Source organism: Mus caroli, chromosome 13, assembly GCF_900094665.2.
Source record: "Mus caroli chromosome 13, CAROLI_EIJ_v1.1, whole genome shotgun sequence".
NCBI classification, from domain to species: Eukaryota; Metazoa; Chordata; class Mammalia; order Rodentia; family Muridae; genus Mus; species Mus caroli.
The window spans coordinates 97,592,672-97,617,823 of record NC_034582.1 but is presented as its reverse complement, the minus strand read 5'-3'; the positions used below and the strand labels follow the sequence as shown (position 1 = coordinate 97,617,823).

General features: G+C 44.7%; 1 protein-coding gene and 1 long non-coding RNA gene across 4 annotated transcripts in view; one reads left to right on the top strand and one right to left on the bottom strand.

Moving 5' to 3' along the window:
- Nln (neurolysin) overlaps positions 1-24,188 on the top strand; it is an 86,795-nt gene extending 62,607 nt beyond the window's left edge. The window contains exons 9-13 of the mRNA XM_021179980.2: positions 940-1,141; positions 9,757-9,943; positions 10,269-10,397; positions 11,541-11,677; positions 22,161-24,188. Coding sequence (XP_021035639.1) covers positions 940-1,141; positions 9,757-9,943; positions 10,269-10,397; positions 11,541-11,677; positions 22,161-22,295 — 790 coding nt within the window. The 3' untranslated portion in view covers positions 22,296-24,188. The remainder of the gene's footprint in view (positions 1-939; positions 1,142-9,756; positions 9,944-10,268; positions 10,398-11,540; positions 11,678-22,160) is intronic.
- Positions 1,135-9,361, bottom strand: LOC110307770. Of its 3 annotated transcripts, none has more exons than XR_003834658.1 (3): positions 6,486-9,361; positions 5,483-5,640; positions 1,135-2,975 (listed from the first exon to the last, which is right to left on the bottom strand). It is a non-coding gene; the product is annotated as an uncharacterized LOC110307770 (long non-coding RNA). The 3 variants fall into 3 exon arrangements; XR_003834660.1 differs by having other exon boundaries at positions 5,483-6,609; positions 9,180-9,361; XR_003834659.1 differs by having other exon boundaries at positions 5,483-6,609; positions 9,207-9,361.
- Positions 24,189-25,152: the final 964 nt, after the last annotated feature.

The following is a 25,152-nucleotide window of genomic DNA, read 5'->3' as shown; positions in this document are numbered from 1 at the left end:
CCGTGGCTTGTTCGCTGCTGCGCACAGTCTGGCTGCGGTGGGGAATCCATTGCAGTGGTCCAGCATCAGTCGCGGTGGGCTGCCGTGGTTTGTTCACTGCTGCACAGAGTCTGGCTGGGGTGGGGAATCCATTGCAGTGGTCCAGCATCAGTCGCGGTGGGCTGCCGTGGCTTGTTCGCTGCTGCGCACTAGTCTGGCTGCGGTGGGGAATCTATTGCAGTGGTCCAGCATCAGTCTCGGCTTTGTTATTTCTTGGGTTTTGTTCATCTTTTCTTGAGACAGGGTGTTACTAAACACCCCAGACTGAACTCAACTCCTGGATACCTAGGATCACTAGTGTGTGTGACCACACCTAGCCAGAGTCACCCTTAATCGGAGTAGCCTCTGTCCTGTGTCTTAAAATGGGTCCTGCCTCATCTACAGCTGTAGGTTTGAACACATGGTATATTTCTGCCCTGTAGAGACTTTTTCCTTTCTGTTCCCCAAGAGCAGTGGGTTTGCACAGCTGCTCTAAGAACAGCAGGGTCTCTCTTCCTGTGGGTATTAGGGCCGTGGTCTGTAGGAGACAAACGAAAAAGCATGTAAGTGATACTCTGTAGCCTTTCCCTGACTGATGCTGGCTCAGGGCTGTCTCCCACCCCCATCCCCATCCTGTGTAAGGTCTGCTGATACTGCAAGCGATGCTGCTTTTCCCTGTGTGCAGCCCCGTGGTTCCGTGTTGTGTCTAGGCCAGCGCCGACCTTTAGCAGTTGGAATCTCCTATTACTGTGGTGTCCAGTATCTGCCCAAACTTAAGATGCAGGGGGCAGGGAGGGGCGACTCAGGGGACCAAGACAATGTCTTCTGGTGTCAAGTCTGACTTAGTGCCTAGAAGAAGACATGACATATTTTTTTGCTAAAGAAGAGTGTCCGTTTCACAGTTCTGTGTCTGTCTCCCAGGGAAGGAAAATACAACCATGCGGCCTGCTTTGGTCTCCAGCCAGGCTGCCTTCTCCCTGATGGCAGTCGGATGATGTCTGTTGCTGCCCTGGTGGTCAACTTCTCTCAGCCCATAGCAGGCCGGCCGTCTCTCCTGAGACACGACGAAGTGCGAACTTACTTCCATGAGTTTGGTCATGTCATGCATCAGATCTGTGCACAGGTAAGCAGGGTGTTCATCATGGCAAAGCCACCAGTTGTTTCTTTCCTTTCAGCTGCTGTCAGGTCTCTCTCTTGGCCTCATTTGTTCTCCACACACTGAACACAATGGAGAAGTTAAGCCTACAGAGGCACAGAGTTCCCTTTTCACACCCCTCACACTGCACTTTCAGTCTGAGGTGAGCCCACCAGTGAAAGATCTTGTAGCATAACTGCTCGTGGAGAAACAACAGCGGCTTCCAACCTCTTTGAACCTTCATTTCTTTTCTACTGCTGAGTAGCCTCAAGTTAAAATCACAAGTAACACAGCCATGTGGAGCTAGGAGTGGTGGGCGTGTTAATTGTAACCCTGCACTTGGAAAAGAGGCAGGAAGATCAGGAGTTCAAGACCAGCCTTAACTCCATAGCAAGTTCAAGTCCATCTTGGGCTACATGATAGCCAAACACAAAAAAAGTAAATGACTGTGTACAGGGGTTTTTTTCCCCCAGGAAAAATGTATGTGTGGTAGATTGAAACATACTCCTTGAGTGCCAAAGAGAAAAGAAAAATGACTGTTACTTGCGTGTGTTCATGTGTATGGTGGCCAGAGGCCAGCGTGTGATGTTCTTCAGGGACTGTCTCTCAGTGAGACCTGGGGCTCACTAGATAGGGTAAGCAGGCTAACCACCAACCCCCAGGAATCCACCTGCAAGCGGCGACCAGTTTACTGGGTTTTTTAAAAGAAGATTCTGGGGTTGGTGCTAAAGTCCTCATGCTTATTCAGCAGCCAGTACTTCAACTAAGCCATCTCCCCAGGCCAGAAAAGAAAAGGGGTTTCTGGGTTTTTTTCTTTTCTGTTTTATCTTTTGAGACAAAAAAAAAATCTGATAATGTATAGCCCAACTGGCCTTGAACACATGATCTTCCTGCCACAGCCTCAGATGCTAGTGAAGTGATCTATAGGTTGTTTTATGTTTTGCCTGTCTTATCACTTGTGTGCATGGTCCCTAAGGAAGCCAGAAGAGGGTGATGGATCCCTAGAACTAGACATATACAGATAAAGACTGTGAGCCACCATGTGGGTGCCAGAAAATGAACCTGGTTCCTCTGGACAGAAACCCAGTGCTCTTAACCACTGTGCCATCTCTCTTAGTGTGTCTCTCTTAAACCAAACAATTCCCTATACTTCTTAGACCTTCGGCTAACCATTCATGAGCAGAATGTGTCCTTTGGATGACTGTGCAGAGTCTGTCCTCTGTGTAGTCCTCTCAGAATAGAGTGTTGAGATATTTGTGCTGAGAACCAGTGACCAATACCTTCTACCCTTTGTACACAGAGATCTGTGTATTTGCTGCTTTTAAGTTAGAGACCTTTTGTATTCATCTAAAATGAATGGCCATTGAATAAGATCCATAACTTCTGTGTTCACTAATGACTTCTGAATTTGCCATACATATGCAGTAGATTGGATCTAAGATATGACACCTCATAGTTTGGATTCCACACTGCCACAGTCTGGAGGTTGGATGGCCAGAGGAGCTCACGAGCTTGTCATGGTGATATTTAAATGTCTGTGCAGGAACTTCCAGTTTCCAGGCATGTGGATGTCCTAGTTCACTGTTTACCGTGTTGTCATTAGGGACCTGAGTTTCACTGTGTTTTGTGTGTCAACTGCCAGGTTGGTAATTTACAAGATATCGATCAGGAGAGGCATTGCCAGTATCTGTTCCTGCTTCGTGGGTTGTGCTCTCTGTAATCTCTGGCCTTTTGAACTTCTGCAGAAGGAAGAGTAATGCCTCTCACCAGTTTTCATTCTTGCTGATGTCTTTGTTGGTTGTATGTTAAAAGCAGTTTTGAACTATAAAGAGATAATTATTTTAATACACATCAGAATCACAATAAAGCCTTAATTAAAAGTGAAAGGGCTATAAATAGACAAACTTCAAATGATGTGACCTGAAATAGTCTGTAAAGTACACCATTGGTCTTTTCTACATATCTGAATTGTATACCACTGTAGAGAGACAGGCCCTGTCAGGGGACCCTGGCATTGTGACAGAACATTGGATTAAAATATATAGGGCTAGGTTCAATCCTATGCGTGCCATCCAAGAGAAAAGAAATGTGACTTGACCTTTTCAAACCCTCTCATGTCTCCATTCATAAAACGGGGACAAGTCTGGCATAATGGTGCACGCCTTTAATCCCAGCACTCGGGAGGCAGAGGCAGGAGGATCTTTATGAGTTCAGGGCCAGCTTGATCTACATTGTGAGCTCCAGGACATCCAGAGCTACATAGTAAGACCTTGTTTCAAAAAACCAAACTGAAATAAAATGGAGACAATAACATTTCTTAGTCTTTATTTATTTTTCTTTTTTCTTTGTGGGGGAAGGGGTTGACACAGGGTTTCTCTCTGTAGCCTTGGCTGTCTGAGAACTCACTCTGTAGACTAAGCTGAGCTTGAATTTAGAGATCCACCTGCCTCTGCCTGCTGAGTGCTGGGATCAAAGGCGAGTGCCACCACCTCCTGGCTAGTATTTTATTTTGCAATAGAATATCTTTTGTTTATCCTTTGATTTTTTTTATTTTAGTATTTTCATAACTGTTTATGTATAACCCAATCCTTTTAGAATCAAAAGTGAAGAAGGGGGGCAGGAGCAAGAAGAAGCAGACCACAGCCATGAGGTTCAGAGAACACGTGGGTGCCCTTCAGAGTGCTGTAGTGAAAGGAAGGGGACTTGCGCATCAGAAGCAAGGCCCTGCCTTGCTCAGATGATCTCTAACCACTTCAAAATTTGATTCCAGAAGCAAGAACAGCGTGAGCTATTACTATGCTGAGGATGATAGAGTATTAGTTGTAGAGAAGCATAGATATTTTATTTTTAAAAATAACATTAAAATATGATTAGTCGCTTAGATATAATTGCTTGGTCAGAGCAAACTGTACTCAGGCTAGATACATATTGGGCAGGCTAAGAAGAAAAATGGAGCTGTGTAAGGTGTCAGACACCTATGGTCCCTGCACTCCCAAGGTTGAGGCAGAAAGATTGTAAGCTCAAGGCCAGCATAGGTTACATAGTGAGTTTGTGACCAGCTTGAGCTATGTAGCAAGGCATTGTCTCAGAAACTCAAGAGAAGCAGAAGGCAGAGCTACCAGAACCTTCAGAGCGTGTCCCAGCACGGCACTGCTTCCTCCACAAGGCTCTCACTCAGGTGAACCCAACATGGCCTTTCCTGTTTTCTAAGTGACAAGGCTCTTGAGGCTTAGCATGAGTTGCCCAAAGGCAGCCCAGCCACTCGGCTGCCGGCTCTGCCAGCTGTGTACTAGAGGCAGCTGTGTCACATGTGACCTGAGCCAGTTCTCCCACATGCAGAGTCTCCATGAATAGGCTTCTTTCTCAGTAATTAGGCGGTGTTCTGATAGCAGGGCAAAGTGTGAATGTCTCTACTTTTACATGTCCCTGTGGACTCTTAGAGTTTGTGACTTTGACATCAGACATGATTTCATTGAGGATCCCTCTTTTATTGTTCTATTGTTTGGGTTTGGTTTGGTTTGGTTTGGTTTGGTTTGGTTTGGTTTGGTTTTTCGAGATAGGGTTTCTCTGTGTAGCCCTAGCTGTCTTGGAACTCACTTTGTACACCAGGCTGGCCTCTGCCTCCCGAGTGCTGGGATTAAAGGCATGCACCACCAGTGCCCGACTTTGTTTTGTTTTTTTTAATCTGTGTATAAGTATGTACATATATGTTAACATAGAATAAATGCTAACATAAACCAAAATGTGCATGTGTATAATGCATGTTGGAAAGTTGCTCATTTCTTTTGTACGCTGCAACTTTTATATATACTTTTTTAGCTTTTTAAAAGATGACATTTACATGTCTGTCTTTATGATTATGGATGCCAGTGGAAGCCAGACAAGGGCATCAGATCCCTTGGAGCTAGTTACAGGTAGTTGTGAGCCCTCAACATGATCCTGGGAACTGACCTCTGGTCTTTTGGAAGAACAACGAGTCAGTCCTCTTACCCACTCAACCAGTCTCTCCAGCCCCTGAAGTAGTTTATCTTTCTAATAAGAGAAAGAGGTTTTTTTCTGAAGATGAAGAATGCCTAGGTGATTTTTTAAAGCAGAATTATTGATTATCTCCTGTGCACAGTATACAAAGAATGGTAGGATAGAATTCAAAATAAGTTAGAGTGCCTTGGATTTTTAGGATTCAAGGACATGAAAGGCAAGAATCTAAAAGCACAAAGTCAGTAGAGGTGAGACAAATAAATTGTTAAGCACTCAAAGAACATAGAGGAAAGACATGAGGAGGCAGGCGATAGGTCAGGTGGAGTCTAAGAGAAGCTGTCTCTGAGTTACCTCAGTTAGGTTCTCCACAGCGCACATTCTTCTCACACCTCAGTGCACAGACGTTGAGCGGGGCATCCCCTGGGCATGTGCTGGGCTGGCGGGCATAGGATGGTGAGCCAAGCTCTCTCTGACTCAGCATCAAGGTTAAGTGGAACTTTTGTTTTTATCTGAAAAGGAGTGGTTTAAGTAAGTGCCTAGTTAGTTAGGAAAGCGTAGGTAGCCTTAAGGCAAACCCATGAAGTTCAGTTGTGATATTCAAGACTTTGCCAAATTGTGTTTCTTCCTGTCCTCAGACACTGACCTGCTCAAGTGCAGGGCTGCAGTGAAGACTAAGAAAAGATGAACTGTTTCTCACATCTTCTTTGTTACTGTTATTTTTTTCCAGTGATGCCTAGATATGTTCGAAGATAAAACTCTGACTTTTTACCCATCTAGTGATAGGAAAGTCTAGTAGATAGTGGCCACTTGTTTTTAATGTCTTGCCTTGTTACCTGAACTTCTCATTAGCCTTAGATGTGGGGTAGATCAGACAGATCAGGATCTGAACTTCGTGCTATTAAATCAGCAGTGGGCCCCATGCGTCAGCCAGGGACTCTTCTCCGGAGGGCTGTCACTGTCCTAGGCATGTTGTACTGACTCATTCCAACAGTTGCCTTTGCTCTGCTTTGGAGTTTGTTATCATAAAAAGGAACCACAGTTGTAACCAGTAAAAGGAGTTGGTCTCTTAATTCGATACTAACAACCTGTAGTGCTGAAGAGTTACAAGGGCTCACTGACAAATTTTGTTACGTTTGTGTCATTTGACTCTACTGTGTAAGCTTAAACATTAATCTCTACATCAGCAAGACATAGGTTTTAAATCTGCAATGGAATAGGTTTTAGGCATCCTAATGTCTATTTGGGAGATAGTAACACATAGACTCATATTTAAGAGTGGAAAGGCAGCTCAGTAGTTAAAAAAAAAAAAAATGTTGCTCTTGGGGAGGACCCAGGTTCAGTTCCCCATACTCACATGGCAGCCATAACCATCTGTACTTCCAGGTCCAGGAGGTCCAAGCCTACCAGCCTCCATGCACACCAGGCATGCATGTCTGTGTATATACATACAGGCAAACACCCACATGCACAGAATGAATCTTAAACAAGTAAAACCAAAAAAAGAAAGAAAAGTAACTTCCTTTCAAAATTCCCCATCGAAACAGAAGTTAACCATATTTTTTTAGGCTCCCATGATCAAACATTTTCTGCAAGAAGTGTGCTCTGATTTGCCCATTGGGTTGTTGTATGGCTTCACACTTAGTTTTATCTGGAAGATAGATGAGCATTGCTAGCTTTTATTATGTTTAACATCCCCAAACTGATGATGCTGAGAACTATGTAGGGAATCACTCCAGGACTCTAAACCTGGGAAGTGGTATAGTCAGTTGTGAGTGCTAGTTCAGCCACTCTCCACAGTCCTGCGCAGGAGGCCCCCTCACATTGCAAAGCCAAAGTCCCCATTTCCGTGTGTATGCTGACTATGGTATCCTTTGGCTTAGGAGTTTACTGGTTTGCTGGAAATTGAGCTTTTGAATTTTGTAGATTTTTTTTTTTGTCCTCATGTGAAAAATATTTAAATGATGTTGCCCAAAGGGTTCACACAGGCACAGCATGGCTGACTTTTGGGAAATCTGTAAGCAGGCGAGCTATTTTTAGCTTTTACTCCTTCCTTGCAAACATTTCCTTTTGTTCTCTAGAGAACATTGTTGATCTGTTCATTCACTGGCAGTGTTCTGCCCCGCTAGCAGACTTAGGGAGAATAGGCCCTCTCTTCTCCACGCTGCTGACGTAACTCTGTTGCTTCTTAGTTGTCCAATTTTGGCTCTAACTCATGAGTTACTCATTAGTTCATGTTTTTTTTTTTCCTGGATACTGAGCAGACCCTTCCCCCAGTGTGTGTGTGTGTGTGTGTGTGTGTGTGTGTATACGTGTGTAGACCCTTCCCCCAGATTTTGTGTGTCTGTGTTGCCTGCATGGAAATCACAAGCAAGAATCACAAAGCTGCTGATTTTGCCTTGTTGTATGAGGGTAGCTGATGGCTTGATTTTCCCTTGTTTGCACTGCTCGTATCTGTTCAAAAGCTATGCTTCATAAAACCATGCATTTAGCATTATTGCTTTGGGATAGACAGTTGCACAGCTTAACCTTGTGTACCTCAGCCTCCTGTTCTGCCCTTGAGATCTTCTAGTCTCAGGAGGAAGTAACTTTTCTTGGGGAACATAACTCAAATAGCACTTTAATTCTCCTTTATGTCCTTTTCAAGTGTCTTCCTGTTCTCATCTGGTTTTAAGTCCTACGTCTGCTATTATTCTGTGTGTGCCTCAGTTTTCTTAGTTCACCAATAGAAGTAATAGGACATACACCATGCAATAATGCAGTAGTGGGGGAGGGGCATGCACATGTTCATGTGTGTACAAGTGCACGTTTATACACCTGGGTGTGGTGGCCAGAGGCCAACCTCTGGTATTGTTCCCAAGTAGTTGTCCATCATTTATTTATTTATTTATTTATTTATTTATTCATTTTTGAGACAGAATTTCTCACTGAACCTGATACCAGCCACAGGTTACCTGGCCAGCTAGCAACACTCCTCTTTCTACTTCCCAAGCACTGGGATCAAAGTGCGCATGGCACCACGCCTGCTGGTATTACAAATGTGTCTATACCACACCTGCCTGTTTACCTGGGTGCTGGCCATGGGATTTAGGTCCTCATACTTATGCAGCAGACCTTTTACCCACAGAACCATCCTGAGCTTCTTGGATAGAAATTTAAGCCACACTGTTCATGTATGAACCGGACATGATGCCTGGCACAGGAAGTCTTCTCTGGGTACTGGCTTTTACAATGCTGCATTAAATTGATCACCTATAAGGCAAATGCAATCTTAAAATGTTCCATACCAGAATGAGGCAAAATACTCTCATTCTAGGGGCCTTTGCCTCCTCCCCTGTACAAATGGAAGCAGCTAGTGGGAGTCGAGGGATGGGTTATGCCCTCAACAGAGGTGCCCTAATACCAGTGCCTACTGAAGTGTTTCCCTGGACCTCCTGTGTTGCAGCCTTTCCTATCTAGAATCAGCACAATTATAGCATGAAGTCAAGCAGAGTATTTTGCATAGAGGGGCAGGCAGAATGTGCTGTCATCCTGACATCTGTGCCTGTGCCCGGGGCAGAAGGTGAGTGGTTAGACACTGCTGGTCTGGCACCCCATCTGCTCCTTCTCTGCAGCTAAGTCCTCTTCCTGGCTTCTCCCTTGTAGAGCCTGGGGTGATGAAGCCAGGGACAGTGCCGGGATGTGAGGCATCAGGAGAGGAAATCAGGGGTGGAAGAACGGGGAAACAGGAGGTTCCCATCCTATATCCGACCCCTAACTCATCTCAGCTGCTCACAGTTTGCAAGTGTTCCTTGGATGGGGAGATGGTTCCAAAACACTAGCCTGGAAAAGGGAATGGAAATGGCAGAAAACAAGCCATGAACCTATTGTGAGAAATCTCTGTCTTTTTGCTTGGCTGCTTTTATAACACCAAACTCAATCAAGAATCTTTGAAACTTGGCTTTCAGAACTCTTAGCCCAGGCCCCCTGAGTGTGAGTCCCTTCTTCCATCACGGGGGTTTTGAACTTTGAGTGAGTTGCCTCTCTCTCCCCTCTGCTCACATTCACTCACCCACTTGCAGCGCATTGGCAGGCTCACCTTCCAGGCCACTGGTTTCTTCTCAACTTGATCTGAGGGGTCCAGCTCAGGTTTCCCACAGCACAGCTGTCTTAGGATCGATGGTGTAAACTTCAGAACACAAAACATCTCTCTCTTTCTCTCTCTCTTTCTCTCTCTCTCTCTCTCTCTCTCTCTCTCTCTCTCTCTCTCACACACACACACACACACACACACACACACACACACACACACCCTGGGCTGGAATGTTGTAACTTAACCCCTTAACTGATTTAAACTTGAGTAGTTGAGCAACAGTGGTGAATGCCCCGAAAGGCATGCATTGAGTAAACACGAATAACCAACTGCAGGAGGAGCCTGAGAGAGACTGTTTATCTTCTCCCCTAACCCCAACTGCTCCGGGTCACATTCACAGCCTCACACAGAAGACAACGTTCTGCCAATTAGCCACATAGAACTCCAGTGCTTTGTTGTCATGCTGCCTTAAGTGTTGATGGGGCTCATTATAGTTCACTGCATGTATATAGTTCTACTCAGTGTTTTTAAAAACACTTTTATGTTTGCTTTCTAGACTGACTTTGCACGATTTAGTGGAACAAATGTGGAAACTGACTTTGTAGAGGTGCCATCACAAATGCTTGAAAACTGGGTGTGGGACATTGACTCCCTGCGAAAACTGTCAAAACATTATAGAGACGGACACCCTATCACAGACGAGCTGCTGGAGAAGCTTGTGGCTTCGAGACTGGTCAACACAGGTATAGTCAACAAGAGAAGCAAGTAGGAATTGTTTAATGCAGAATTCCTGGCAGCTCCTTCTGTCAGACGTACTTTGACTTTAATAACATACTCCAGGAGTGCTGTGCATGGAGGGAGGGAGGCTGGGTGTGTTGGAACGGCATCACCTGGGACTGTCGAAGGGGAGAGTTTCCTCCTAAGTCATATATGGTCCAGATGCTGTTGGGCCTTGCTACCCTTTTGTGATGAATGGTACTGGATTGCTCTTCAAATCTCTGATCCTGTGGTGTTAGAACACATAGTTCTCTCTCCAACACATTGTTCAAACACTCTTAACCTTATTAGGTCTTCTGACACTTCGCCAAATTGTTTTGAGCAAAGTTGACCAGTCTCTCCATACCAATGCGTCGCTGGATGCCGCGAGCGAATACGCTAAATACTGCACAGAAATTTTGGGAGTTGCAGCTACGCCAGGTATGAGGCGAGAGCACCTGAGTTCATTTTTCTTGCAAGACCTCAGAGTCTCCTTAGCCTTACAGGCGGGTGGAGTTCCTCAAAGCTCATTTCATTCCTTTCTGCTCTCAGTAATGAGACCACAGCTTTCAGATAAGCACACTCTGCCTTAGGAGTTGTCCTGTCCAAATGTGCTTGAAGGGAAGGTGGCTCCACAGTCACAGCATTGCAGGGTAATCAGGCGTGAGCAGTTGGCCTCCGCCCCAGTGCACAGCCATTCCCGTTTGGCAGCACCTGCCTGTCCCCTCCCTCCCTGTGATTTTCAGTAAGAAGTTGGCAGAAGGGGCATTTCAGGGGGAGACAGGAACCTCCTTCATTTCTGACTCCAATGCCAGTTCAAGCTTTTGACTGGCAGTTTCTAACAGGATACTTACAGTGTTTGCTATTGGGTGAGTCTAAAACTTACATTTTAAGCCAACTAATATGTATCTATTTGGATGTCAATTATAAACTTCTTCACCAAGGCAATGAATCAGACAGTTATAGAGGATATTAAGATAAGAGTGGCCATTGAGTCACCTGAGCCTCACCTCCTGATCTGGAAACCAGGGAACAATATGTGTCTCTTTGACAAAATGGCAGCCCAATGTAGACTCACTTCATAAATCTCTTTCAAAACACTTCATTTTCAGAAATTATCAACCTACACAAATGCCATTTTATTTTGAGTCATCTTAGATACAAGAATTGTGGCAGGGGCCTTAGATACAAGAAGGGGGCTGGGTTGTAGCTTTGCATTAGAGTTAGGCTATGTTTGACTCCCAGCACCTGAGGGTGGGGGGCTCCAGCAGAAAGTAGGGTTATTAGTAAAGTATTTTAAAGGCACATTGGCATGACTTTCCCTAAGCTACTGACAGGCGTGGACAAGGCTTCAGAAATTGTTGTTAGACATCCAGAGCTGGGGCTGAGCTACTGACAGGAGAAAGGCTTGTATATAATCTTGGCTAAGGGTACATGCCAACCAGTGAGATGAGTACATGCCAACCTGTGAGATGCCATCCTTCCCTCCCCTCACAGCTGGGCTCCCCAAAGGAAAGCTAGCTAGTTCACAACCTGATTAATTAGCATTTTCTATCATTCTGATTGAAATTATCTTTTTTTAAGGCACAAATATGCCAGCTACCTTTGGACATTTGGCAGGAGGGTATGACGGCCAGTATTATGGATATCTTTGGAGTGAAGTCTTTTCCATGGACATGTTTCACAGCTGTTTCAGAAAAGAAGGGATTATGAATCCAGAGGTACTGTGTGGCTTTGTTACCCCCAGGGCTAATTTTGTAGTTGCTCTCTCCCTTAGCTCCAAGTGTATAATAGCTGGAGTTTCGAGTAAGAGCCTTAGTAGTAGCTTTTACCTTGAAGGCCTGGCATCTTCTCAAATCATCATACATCATTAAGTTTCAGTGTACAAGTGATTAACTCTTAATTCTACAGGGTTTTTTTTTTTAAAAAAAAACCTACTGTACTTTCTTGCTTATTAACATTCCCATATATTGCGTAATTAAAAATTCAAAGCCTTGTTTATGCACTCGCGAGTTTATGGCTACTAGTTTTGACATGTGCCATACAGTGTTTCTGTTTTATAAGAGGTTGAGAAAGAAAGGTAAACGTCTTCCTGATGTAAGTAGTCTCTGTGTTGTGATATTCTTTACAGGTTTCTTTGTGCATTTTCTGTGGGAGGCACCCTTTTTCTGCGCAGAGGCCAGCGTACTCCACCTATTACATAGTTTGTAACCTAGGTGCCTTTGGGGTAACTTAAGCTGCTTCATTAATCTGAGCCGTTCCTTCCCAGGCACGGTGAGGAGGCTGCCAGGCGGCTGCCAGCCAAGCCTTCCTGGGACAGACCCTAGTCTCTCTGCTTATGGATGACCCGACCGTCAGTTATGTCTGAGGCTGGTATATTTCCAGTATGTTTCCAAGTTCTGTTTGGTTCAGAAATTAGAACAAATTACCCAAATCAAGCTCTCAATGCTTATTTCAATCAGCCAACTTGTTCTTTGGGCTTTTGTTTCTCTACTAAGTAGCACCCCTCTGCATACATATTGAAATATGTCATATATTTTAGAGTCCCATTTCTTCCATCTCTCTCCCCCCAAAAAAATCCCTCCAGACTAGCCACACTATGATTCATTCCAAGCATCCCCTCCCCCATCCTACCTCATCCAGCAGGACTTTAAGCTTCCTCTTTGACTCTACCCACCCAGTCAGCAAGTCTGATACTGACTCCTGTTTAATATTTGACGTCTGCATGACTTTCAGCGTGCCCAGCCCTCCAGCCTCCACTGTCTTAGGGTGAGATGGTACCCTCAGTGGGGTCTTCTGGAGAAAAACATTTGAGTTCATCTACCTGCCCTATACTTGACTCATGCTGGCTAACCTCAGCTGGTCCTGCAGTGCTGCTCTGTAGGCCAGTGCTGCTCTGCTCTGTAGGCCCGCCCCCATTCTCTGTTGATTTCCTTTATCACTCTGAGCCCCCAGCCTGTCTACTCTGTAAACTGCCTCTGCCCCTCGTTCTTGTTACCTCATCCCTAAGTCTCACTACATAATACAAGGTGGCATCGAACGAGTGAACCTCCTGCCTCATCTTCCCTGGCTCAGGGGATTATCCAGTCCAAGTTTTCCCTTTGTTAAGAAAATTGAGCCAGGGATGTGGCTCGGAAGTAGAAGGGTATTGTCTTAGCTCTGCCTACCTTCACATATCTATTCCTTCTATGCATTGTATTTTAAGCCAGGAGCGGTGGCACATACCTGCAATCCTAGCATGTGGGAGGTAGAGGCAGGAAGATCAGGAGTTTAAGATCATCTTTGGCTACATAATATATTCAAGGTCATGAGCTTCATGAGATCTTGTTTTAAAACAAAAAAAAAATTATTTTTTTTATTTGTGCCCCTTAAAAATTATACTATTCGTTAAGACCCCATTCAAAAAGCCATTGATGGGGCTAGAAAGATGGCTCAGTGGTTAAGAGCCTGCGTTTGGTTCCCAGCACCCACTTAATGGCTCACGACCATTTGTCACTCCAGTTCCAGGGGATCCAACACCCACTTCTGACCTCTGCAGGCACCAGGCACACATGTTACATCCATGTTACACATGTTACATCCATGTTACACATGTTACATCCATGTTACACATGTTACGTCCATACAAAGAAGCAAAACACTCACACACATAAATAATCTAAGAATATTTTAAAATGCTACTCATGTATGAACTGTTGTAGATTATTCAGACCAAAGTGACCCCTTTTCATCCTCCTAGTAAACTTAGGAGCACATGGGAAAGGCTTTGGTAAAACTTTGCTTTTGTCTGGATTGTTTGATGTAACTCACATAAAATAAAAATATTCTTTGCAAAAGATTTTATACAATATTCTTAAAGTACGGTCAGAACAAACACTGACAAAACACTGATGACTCTGTATGGTGAGATGTTAGGAGGGCTTAACATTTCTCTCTGCTCCTCACGCAGCTGCCCCTACTCTACGAGTCCACAGACTCGAGAAGGACTCAGGACACACTAGTTTGTTGTGGGGTATTTGGCTTTTTTGTTGGTGGTAGTGATGGTTGTAGTTGTTGGTGTTTTTGAGACAAATTTGCTTCATAACCCCAGCTGGCCTCAAACTAATAGCAATTCTCCTGCCTCAGCATCCTGAGTACTGGGATTCCAAGCCTGTACCACCAAGCCCAGCAGAAATGGTGTTCCAAGGAGAGGAGAAGGGGCCTGGGAAAGGTCCAAGTAGGACATAGTCCTGGCTGCCATTATCTCTTAGGCTTCCTGGTGCAGGCATACACTCCCTCCCTCTGAGGTGAGCTAGCCTCTGGGCCTTCACTCATCTGGCTATACCTCGGCCCCTCCACCCTTCCAGCTGTCAAAGCGGCAGCCAAATTCTAGATCCCAGTGGCTCTCTTGCTACTTGCACATCCTGCAGAAACAACCCACCGTCAGGTTTCTCTGTTCTTTTTATACCCAAGCTCTGAAGCTTGGCAGGCAGCCAGGCTGCTCTTCATTAGGTGAGGACAGGAGTGAACTTGGAGAAACAAAGATCCCATCCCCCAGAGCCGTTTCCTGGGATGTTAGAAACGCAGTCAGGCTCCACTGAGTTTCTAGATGCTGTGGCAGGACTCAGGGATATCTACTTCTTATGCAAACAGGCTGCTTTGAATTTTCAGTTTTCACTTCCTTTTCCTTCCCCTTCAAACACTGTGAGGAATCCTGTCATTTCTCACTGTCTTGCCATGACAGCAATTATGGACCTGGATTGAGAAACCATGGAAGGGGAGGCCCTCACTCTCCACCCTCCTTCTCTCCACTGCTTGAGTGAATTCTAGAGCCAGCTTTTTCAACAGCCATTTGACCCCTCCTGGTTCTGTAGTGAGTGCTCTGTTTGTTCTTGTGGGGTGGCTTCAGCTTTGTTTTGTTTTGTTTTACAAATATTTACTCTAGCACCTGACTTACAGAATACAAATATTTATCAAAAATTAAAAATTCTTGGCACAATACTCCTGTCCTATGAAAAGGCTTCCATTGTTCCTACAACTGGAGAGATAGAGAGAAAGAAACACTATTCTTCGGCACAGTGTGCCGAGCACTGCTTGTTTTGTGCATGATCTCAGCCTTGCCATCAGCCAGCACTGCAGAAGGTGGTGCTACTTGGTCTGGGTTGCCTTCAGCTTCACACATAGAGAGAGGTTGGTTACATAAGCAAAGTAACAATAGGAATTTTTATAGTATAAGCAGTGCTGCACTTGGTCTGAAGTCATGGGAATCATCATCAGTCTGTCACGTAAGCTCTGTTGGCTTGAGGCCTCACACTCCCTAGCGTGTTGGGAGCATTTTGAGAAGGTAGCTGGACATGTAAGGACTCAGTCCCAAGCTCAGGAATGGTTGGGATCAGGAGGCCTCATTGGTCACACTCTACAGAAACGCATCTCCAGGCATTCGCTTGAACATCTGCTGTCCTGCACAGCCTGGGGTCTGCTCTGAGCAGCAGTTCATACCCTGGCAAGCAGCACTGCAGAGGGCTCCTGCCTAAATTCAGGTTTGGGAGATGGTTTTATAGGTAAAATCTTTGCCTTACAAGTGTGGGGACATGAGTTGGCACCTCCAGCACTTATATAAAAGCCAGGTACAACAGCACAGATCTGTAAGCCACCACTGACAGACAAAGGCCCTAAAACTCTCTGGCCAGCCAATCTAGCTGAATGAGTACACTGCAGGGTTAGTGAGAGACATGCTGCAAATCCCTAGAGAGGGACTGACAAAGACATCCAGAATTGACCTGTAATCTACACACGTGCATACAGCACATACAGGGCCTCACATTCATATGCGTATACATACATGCATACATATATACATACATGCATGCATGCATACATACAGAAACACATACACACATGGCATGCACACACTCATAGTAGAACATGGAGAGGCTGTCTCTGCAGATGTGACCTCTCCATCCCTGGCAGTTGTCTTACTGACAGAGGGCGAGCTGCCTGGGGTCAGTGCCCTCCGCCGGCTCTGGCACACTTGCAGGCCATCTTTCAGTTCACCAAGTGTACTTTCAAACTTCAGCCCCTAAGCATAGGGTTGGGAAAAAAGGGAGCATTTTAGCTAGGGCCATTTTTTTTTAATAAGGCAATTTCATCGTGGGAAATTTTCCCAAGAAGTAATAGACATTGCGGGCTCAGAGACTACTGCTATTGTTCTGCCAGAATTGCCTTCCTCTATTTTAGAGAAATTTCGAAGCTTTGTTTCTTGCATCAGTAAAGGAGAAGAACCAGGCATTGCTTCCGAAAGAAACACGGAGAAAATCAAGGTTGTTCAACTATTATGTTTGAGTCTGTGGTGTCATAGGAAGATCTTACATGCAGTAACGTACAAGGCAGAATCACGTTTGTATTGGAAAAGGATTGCCTGATGGAGATTTTAATATTAACAATGCCAGTACTCTTTCTTTTTTTTGGTTTGTTTTGGTTTGGTTTGGTTTTTCGAGACAGGGTTTCTCTGTGTAGCCCTGGCTGTCCTGGAACTCACTCTGTAGACCAGACTGGCCTCGAACTCAGAAATCCTCCTGCCTCTGCCTCCCGAGTGCTGGGATTAAAGGCGTGCGTCACCACGCCCGGTGCCCGCACTCTTTAAACAGAATTTTAGCTCAGTTCCTGCTGTGCTGTGTTGCTACAGGAGGGTGTGGGGTGTTTCTACCTCCTGTGAGAGTCTTCCTCACAGAGATCCAGCTCTCCTGTACTCTGACTCCTCTGTGTCTCTTGCAACCACTGTTGTGTCAACTCTGGCCCCTTAACAGCCCTGGGCGATAGAAGAGACAGTGAGAATGGAGGTGGTTGTATTCCCTCTGCAGAGTCTGACTGTGCACCCTACTACCCTAGCTTTGAATGTGTGCTCCTTTAGCCTGAACCTTCCAATTGCTGCGATTCCCTTGGGGTGCCACACACTCAGCTGATTGCTTTGCAAGGCTTGAATTCCGGCCAGTGCAGGAGATTGTTCTTCTGCCTGCTGGAGGGGCTGGGACCTCCAAAGCACTAGGTAAGCACTCCATGCCGGGCTATGGGGCTTTACCTCCAAGGTTGAGACTGGGCCACACTAAGTTGCCCAGTCTAACCTGGCAGCCCAGGCAGGCCTTAAAGTTGTGATCCTCCTGCCTTAGCCTCCCAAATAAATGGAATCACATGCCTATGCCACGAGGCTTAGCTTTCTCTTCTCTCTCTCTCTCTCTCTCTCTCTCTCTCTCTCTCTCTCTCTCTCTCTCTCTCTCTCTCTCCCCCCCCCCTTTTTCTTTCTTTCTTTTTTAAATAGCCTTCTTTGTGATTCCACTAGAACACAAATACACTAAACCTAATACTAAACACTAAGTAGCCTACCTTATGTTTTGTTTTGAGACAGGTCTTCCTGTGTAGCCCAAACTAGCCTCAAACTCTCCATTTTCCTACATTGGCTTCCCAAGTACTAGAGCTGTAGGTGTGGACCACCACACCCAGTGCCTCATTATCTATTTCTTATCTCCCTTCTGGGTCCGGAGGCTCTCATAAAAGAGATTGCTTTACTCACCTTGTGTCTCCTCTACTGTAAAGCTGTATCTATATTAGACCTTACTCCTCTTCTTCCACTGACTTACCCCTCAACACACTGCTGCTAGGGATGTTTCGCTCCTGCCCCACTCCATTGCCTTTCTGTCCTCACTAGCTGGAGCTTGCAATGAGATTTCTAGGAAACCTTTAAGTGAGATGCCTTTCTTCTCCACAGCCTTCCTCTCTTTCCCACCTTGTTTTCCTCAAAGGCATTTGGTCTTCCCTTCCCCCTCCCCGAGATCACCTCACCCTCAGAGAAAACACAGGGTGCGCCACAGGGAGGGCACTGTGAGCCATGAAACATCTCAAAGTCCACTGTGCAGACAGCTGGGGACTATGCCAGGTGCCTAGGTGACCTCACCTGTCCCGGGCAGGGCACTCACTCTACTCCACATGGGAAGGAGACAAGTCTGGCGCTGCTCCTGGAGTGGCTGGGTGGAAAGGCCACGAGGAAGCTGTCATGTATGCTGGCTCCGGGACACAAAGCTAGTGGGAGCCAGTCCACTGTCCTGCCGTGTTTTCATAGCTGATGAGCGATGAGCATCCTGCTTAGGGTAATTACATTTGCTATTAAAATATTGCCCCAAAAGGTTTGTACTCTTGCATAAGTGAAGGCCTTCTCTTTTCTACTTAATATTCTTCCTGAATTATCTGTTCTTCCTCACTGATAGTGGAGCTGCAGTCTCTTGTGTTTTCTTTTAGCTTTATTAGAAGACAAGTAATTTTCAGGAAATGTCAAACAAGAATGCAGTTATTTCCCTGAACAGAGATAGATCAGTAAGTGCTGGGGAGGGTTGCAGGGGTAGGAGTTATCAAATCCCACCATGCATCTCACAGCCTGGAAAATATAAGGACAGCATATTCCCATTTTATAGATAAGGAAGCCAAGGCTGAGTACCGTGTACTTAATGAACCTAACTCCTAGCCTAACCTTGCCTTAGAAACCCTCAGGGTTAGAAAGGGCCTTCATAGTGCCAAAAGATAGGTGCAGCTCTTTGAGGATTGTAAACCTCTGGCCACTGATTGAATTCCCTTCCTAGGAGAGCTGATAGGATCTGACTGCAATCTCCCAGAGGACCTCAGAGCTCCTCTCCCTGCCTCTCTGACTCCACCTGTGCCAATGTCACCAACCATGCTTCTCAAGGCATACAGCACCTTCTTAAACTAAAACTCGCTCAACTACTTTTCTTTCCTTAACAAAAAAAAAGCTAGGTCCTGTTACCAAAATGACTCTTAAACTCTTCTCAACGCTTCAGTGCAAGGGAAATGGAACTATTAAAAGAACATTGCTCTATAATTGAGGAAATTGAATCAACTTGTTTGGAGGCATACGCAGAGGAAGACTTTGAGCTGTGCTGAGCCACATGTTCTGAGACTACACAGTGCCCGGCTCTGACGTGGCTGCAGGCAGAGCTGGCCTGAGCCATCTCTTCACGGCGGCGAACACTCGAGTTTCCTGTGCTTTCTTTCCCTTCTCATGAAACTCCTACTACAGCAGTTGGGGGAGAACTTTGTCAGATGTTGCATCTTGGTCGATGTCTTAATATGTTGTCCTTTTTCTGTAATATTTCAGGTATAAACGCCTTTTTTTGTTTGTTTGTTTGTTTGTTTGTTTGTTTGTTTGTTTGTTTGGAGGCAGAGTTTCACTATGTAGCCTTGGCTGGCTTGGAGTTTGAAGAAATACTAATTATTGCCAAGTGTAAAGGGACACACTTGTGATCTCACTGCTTGGCAGGCTGAGGCAGGAGGGAATCAGAGACAAAGTTACACTTTATAATTCCTGTCTCAAAAATAACAGTAACAACAATAATAATAATGGGCCATTGAGGATGTAGCTCAGTTGAGTAAATGCTTGCCTCACATTCAGAGACCCCTGGATTTGATTTGTGTAGACCCCAGGGACTGAATAACCCAGGCACAGAGGTTCCATTTGTCACCTCATGACCCATGATTGAGGTTGGGTCATAGATGTTTGTGCCGTTATCCTGTGTTCTCTGCCCTTAGGATATGTTTGAAGTTTTCCTTAATACAGGGCTTTAAATATTGCTGTAATTCTAGAAATCTAACTTGCATTGTCTGTGCTATATAATACCATTGTTCCAGAGAGCACAGGCCTTCCCTGCTCCACACAGTAATGCAAAACAGTGGTCAGACTGAAACAATTCAATAGTGAGGGAGGGGGAAGGAAATGGAGGTGTGTTTGGACTAAGGAGCTCTGATGTGCTTCTTAGAATGATGGAGCCTATGACAATAACAGCCAGTTGTATTTTAGAGTCTCAATTACTGTTGCAAGGGTGGTATTACTGCTGACCATGTAAGAAAATTTCTTTAAACGTGTTATTTTTTTCAACATATCAAAACAACACAGATTAAACCCAGCTCCAAACCCTCGCTGGCACGATTTCTAAGAAGTCCAGTAGCAGTGGCTTCAGGTCCTTAGGATGCTTACGAATAAAGCATGAAGATTGCTGTGCTCCTTCCCAGCACTGTGTGAGCCCGTTTCCACATCCTCCTAACCCCCGCTGTGCTCCAGGCCCTGCGGCTGTGCGTGCAGTCGCAACACGGAGCGCAGACGCAGGCTTGCTATCACTGTAAACACAGCGAAAAGCAGAGCTCAGTGATACATACAAATTCTACATGTTGAGTGGAGCAGTGGAACTGAACACCTTTATTCCCAGGCAGAGGCGGGCAGATCTCTGAGTTCAAGGCCAGCCAGGGCTATAGAGAGAACCCCTGTGTGGGGAGGATTCCATGTTGAAATGATAACATTGTGGTTACAATGGAGTTCAAGTGACACCTTCCCAGTAGCATGGAGTACAGGTGCACACCACTGTGTCTTGGTTGAAGTGTTTAAACAAATATTTATGAATATTTGGCTGTATGTTAGGCTGGAGAGGTATAGCTCAGTTAGTGGACAGAGAACTTGCCTGGCCTCCACTTACCCTGAGCTCAATCCCAGTACAGCATGAACCAGGAATAGTGGCCTGTCATCCCAGCACTTAGGAGGCAAAGAGAGAAGGGTCAGAAGATCACAGTCATCCCTTGCATAGCAAGTTCGAGGCCAACCTGAGACCCAAAGATACTAATTTCACTTTTAAATATTTTTATATGTTGTTGATAGAGAAGTTAAACATGTATTTCACAATTGTATTGATCTTGCTGCCTGAGAATTTAAGCAAACACTAACTTTAATTGCTTACTCCTTACTAGAATTCAGATTATTAAATGTGAGCTTGCATCAGGGGTGACTAGCTAACCCTGGACTGCATGCAGCTGAGAATAGCTATGAATATGACAGCTCATAACAGAACCACCAACTTACCTCAAATGTTTTAAGATTTTTTTTGTCTTGTTTTGTTTTGCAATTTTTTTCCTGTTAACACCATTGCCTGGTTCTTAGGTATAAACTTTATAACTTTTGATTACATCTGTCTCAGCATCAAAAGAGTGGATGGATCAGCTAGATGATTTGTAAGTTTTAGGTGATTCCTGCCTATGCACAAAGACAACCCCAAAGTTTTATTTCATGGCTCTTGTAGGGTGTTAGCTAGGTCTGCCGCTGTCTAACTTAGTGGGTTTCACTCATGCTTTATTTTACACAATAGCTGAGTCTCTGATGGTCCAACAAGTAGCACCTTGCTCTCAGTCCAAACTGAACCGACTTTAACCTCTGGCGATTCTCTAGTTCTTCCTTTACCCAAAAGGATTATCATTCCTATTGGTCAGATGACGTAATAAATATAAACGTGAGCGGTATCCGTTTATTTTCTATGCACATCTAGAATTAGGACTCCTTACCAGAGCAGTGGAAGGCTCTGAGGTGAACGGAGCTGTGCTTATGTGACGCTGAGCAGCAGCTGTTCTCTTTCAACATGTCTGCTCGGGTGTTCATGTGAATAAAAACAGAGGAACTGTGCTTTGTTTTAAAATTCCAGACTTCCATCTCTCAAGACTTCTGTCCTTCCACTTCTGACCCCTCAGAATCACTTGGCCATCCACAAGAATGCTGCTTAGGTTTCTTTGTGGGGGGTTGTTTTGTTTTGTTTTGTTTTCGTGAGCCCCTTATAAAAATACCTGAAGGCATTTGACAGTAGCCGAGTTCTTGCTCCGAAGCACACGCAGCCCCATAGCCTCGGGAACACTTGCTCTGCTAACCCTTCTGAATCACACTGGAACTGGGCTAACTGGCAGTAGCAAATTGTGTTCTGTTTGGCTGATTGGTGTCCCTGCCTGCCTTCATTGTCAGCTCACAGCTGAGAATCTAAGGACAGGAGACAATAATTAATATTCGACAGGGAATTCAGGCCTGAGGCTAAAGCTCCAAATCTCTTAACTACAGAAAGGAAGGAAGGAAGGAAGGAGGGAGGGAGGGAGGGAGGGAGGGAGGGAGGAAGGAAGGAAGGGAGGAAGGGAGGGAGTGAAAAAAAAGAAAGAAAGGAAGGAAGGAAGGAAGGAAGGAAGGAAGGAAGGAGCGAAGGAAGGAAGGAGCGAGCGAGCTGCTGTGTGAGCAGAAGAGTGTCTAGACTTGAGTAGAGCTGAAGCCCCTTTCCTCGCCCTCACCTCTCTCTCCCTTGTGTCTGGGGATCTGGAGGATTGCTGGGCCCGTGAGTTATTAGGCATGATGTTTTCTTTTATTAGGTTGGAATGAAATACAGAAACCTAATCCTGAAGCCTGGGGGGTCCCTGGACGGCATGGACATGCTCCAGAATTTCTTGCAACGTGAGCCAAACCAGAAAGCATTCCTGATGAGTCGAGGCCTGAATGCTTCGTAAAGCAGGGACGCTGGGGGCTGTCCGTGGCTGGAGGACAAGCCAACACCGCCCGCCATGTGGTGCCGGCCTGGAGACTGAAGGCAGTTTTACAAAGGAAAACTTAGATTTCTATTCATTTGCTTTTGTTTCTTCATTTTAAAAATTATACAGATGTAAATGAAATTATAAATACTGTGACCTAAGAAAAGACCCACTAAAAATAATTGTACTATAAAGTTTCATAAAAACAGATTTGATTTCTTTTGATAAAAGTTTCATATGACTGTAATTTGATTTTTTTACTGTTATAATCCAGATAATATAATGTAAGAGGGCTAAGACATTTTAAATTGAATCACATACATGATATAATTTGATCTTTCTTATATCTTGAAGTTTTATACTTGAGATTCCTGGACTGATAAGTGAATCATCATGTCCTCTCTGGTAAATATTTTCTCAGAGCCCTGTGTCAACCTTGACCCTCTGCCTCACAACTAAGTGACAGCTTGCCTGTGTGTGTCAAGGCCCGCAGGTTACACTTCAGTGCTGTTTGTCTTTTGTAGTGAGCTTCGTGATTCTCGGCTTCTGTCACACTTACTTACATAGCTCCACTTAGATTTGGGGTTTTTTTCTTTCTAAAATTTAATTTCTAAAGTTAATATTATTATTTAGATAATATTTTTTAATTTTGTTTCAACTGGCCTAGTATATAAGTTTTGAGTCATTGAGCACTAGAAGCTCAATGTCAAGTCTTCTGTTGCAGTCACAGTGAGAGAAGCAGAGAACTTAGGCATCTTTTGGGTTCTCATTACTTTTAGTATTTGCTATGTATTTGTTTCTGCTTATTTTGCTTATATATATATTTTATTTTGTTTGCTTGAGGCACCATCTCCCCATGGAGCCAGATTCGCTTGGAACTCATGGTAATTCCCCTGCTTCAGCCTCCCAAGCCTTAGGGGTGCAGGTGTGAGCTGCCTCACTCAGCTCAGTTCTCACGTTTCTAATAAGACGCTGACTTTGCCTCCCTGAAAGTGGTAGGTAGACCCTGTAGTCACAGTGTGTTGAAGTGCCAGGGGGAGAGATGACATTCACCAGAACTTAGTTTTGAAAACTCCAGAAAAGAGTGTGTTGGAGCAGAGCGTTTGAGAACAGCTGCTCCCAAGTGTTCCGTGGGCAACTGAGCTGTGGGAAAGGCTCTGCAGCAGGCTGTTTCATATGGCGACTGTTAAGTGAACCTCCAGATCTCCAGCTCCTTTTACCAGGACCTAAGTTTCCAGCTCAGCAGCAGAGTAGTGCGCTCACAGCATTATTTTAGCCCTGGGAGTCCACTCCAAACGGAAGCCAAGTAGGATAGAGAGGAGAAAATGTAAATGAGCTGTGATCGGACTTTCCACCCGTCTTTGAGTTCTTTCTCCACACATACCTGAGGAATGACTTTCCTGGCAGGAAACGAAATTAGAGCCTGTCTGTTCTTTAGACCCGGTGGACTTTGTGTTCAATAAAATATTATGTCGTGTAATAAAGTTATACAGAGTACCAAGAGCTGGTACACAGCAGGGAAACCCTTTGTTTATGTAGTTTGATTTGATTTTTACAAGGCTGGGCATCAAACCTCCGGCTTCTTCACCCATGCCAGCAAGTGCTGTGCTCTCCCAGCTGCTTTTATGGTGGTGGTAGAAACCTCTGGAAGTGTCTCACATCTGTCCCCACCCCCATTTTTGTTTCCTACTTTCAGACAAAAAAAGGAAAAAGAACAAAAACAAAAAAACCTCTCTTCAGCTTTTTCTATTATTGCCCGGTTGTGTCTCCTTCAAAAATAACTTTATCATAAATCTTACTTTACTTGGAAAAGCTAATAGCCAGTGTGTAAAAGGCTGACTGCACACAATAAAGTGACATCGTTGTCCGCGAGAATGAGCTCACATTACTTTTGTATTTTAATGTTAAAGGCACAGCGTATCAGCTGTGCAACCATCCCTAGTGTTGTGTTTATAGGTGGATGCCACCACCCTCTGCTTGGGCTTTTATTTGGTTGAATATCCCTGCATGTTCCATTTCCTCAAGGTACAGGTTTAGTACACCTGTTCAGCTGTGCTCTTTCTCTGTTCTCAAGCTTCCCACCGGCTATTTTCAGATACCCAGAGGCTGCTCTAAAGTGTTCTTCCCAAGGTACAATGTCTGTAGCATTTGTCATCAGAGAAGCTGGATGCCTAAGAAAGTTTTCAGGAAAGTGCTCACTGTGCCCATCAAGGTACTTGGTATCTCTGTTGACCTCTGTGCTTGAGAGATAGGACTGGATAACTTTGGCTAAGTGGATTCCTAGCTATTGAATAAAGACGGGGAATGGCAAGTCCTTTGGCTAAAAGCAAGAAAATCCACTAAAAAATACTAATGTATAAATAACAGCTGGAATAGTTATATATGAACATGTTATTAAAATTGAAAGATTCCTCTACTAAGACAAACATAAAACAAAATTAATCAAGTCCCATTGTCAGGTAGAGGCAAAACCTCACTGTGATGGTGTGACTTGGCAACCAAAAGTCTTGGAGACCTTCTAGCCAAATATCAGTAGCAGGCCACTGTTTAGCACATATAGGGAGGGGCCTGTGGGAAGCACAAAGCCTTTGAAGAGGGAACTGGAAGAGGTTTGTATCCAGATCGAAAGTCCCTCTGGATCCCAATATGGTTAGCTCCCATAAGGAATGGGCTACTATGACCCATCCCAAGAACTTCAGCAGGCTTATATTAATTAGCATCACAAGTGTTTGAGAAACCAACAATATGGTGATGACTTTGGAAATAACCCTCAAGAGGAAAGTTCGTCTGGAGAGTGAATTCTCAAGTGAATTCTCCTTGTTTCAAATACTTGCAC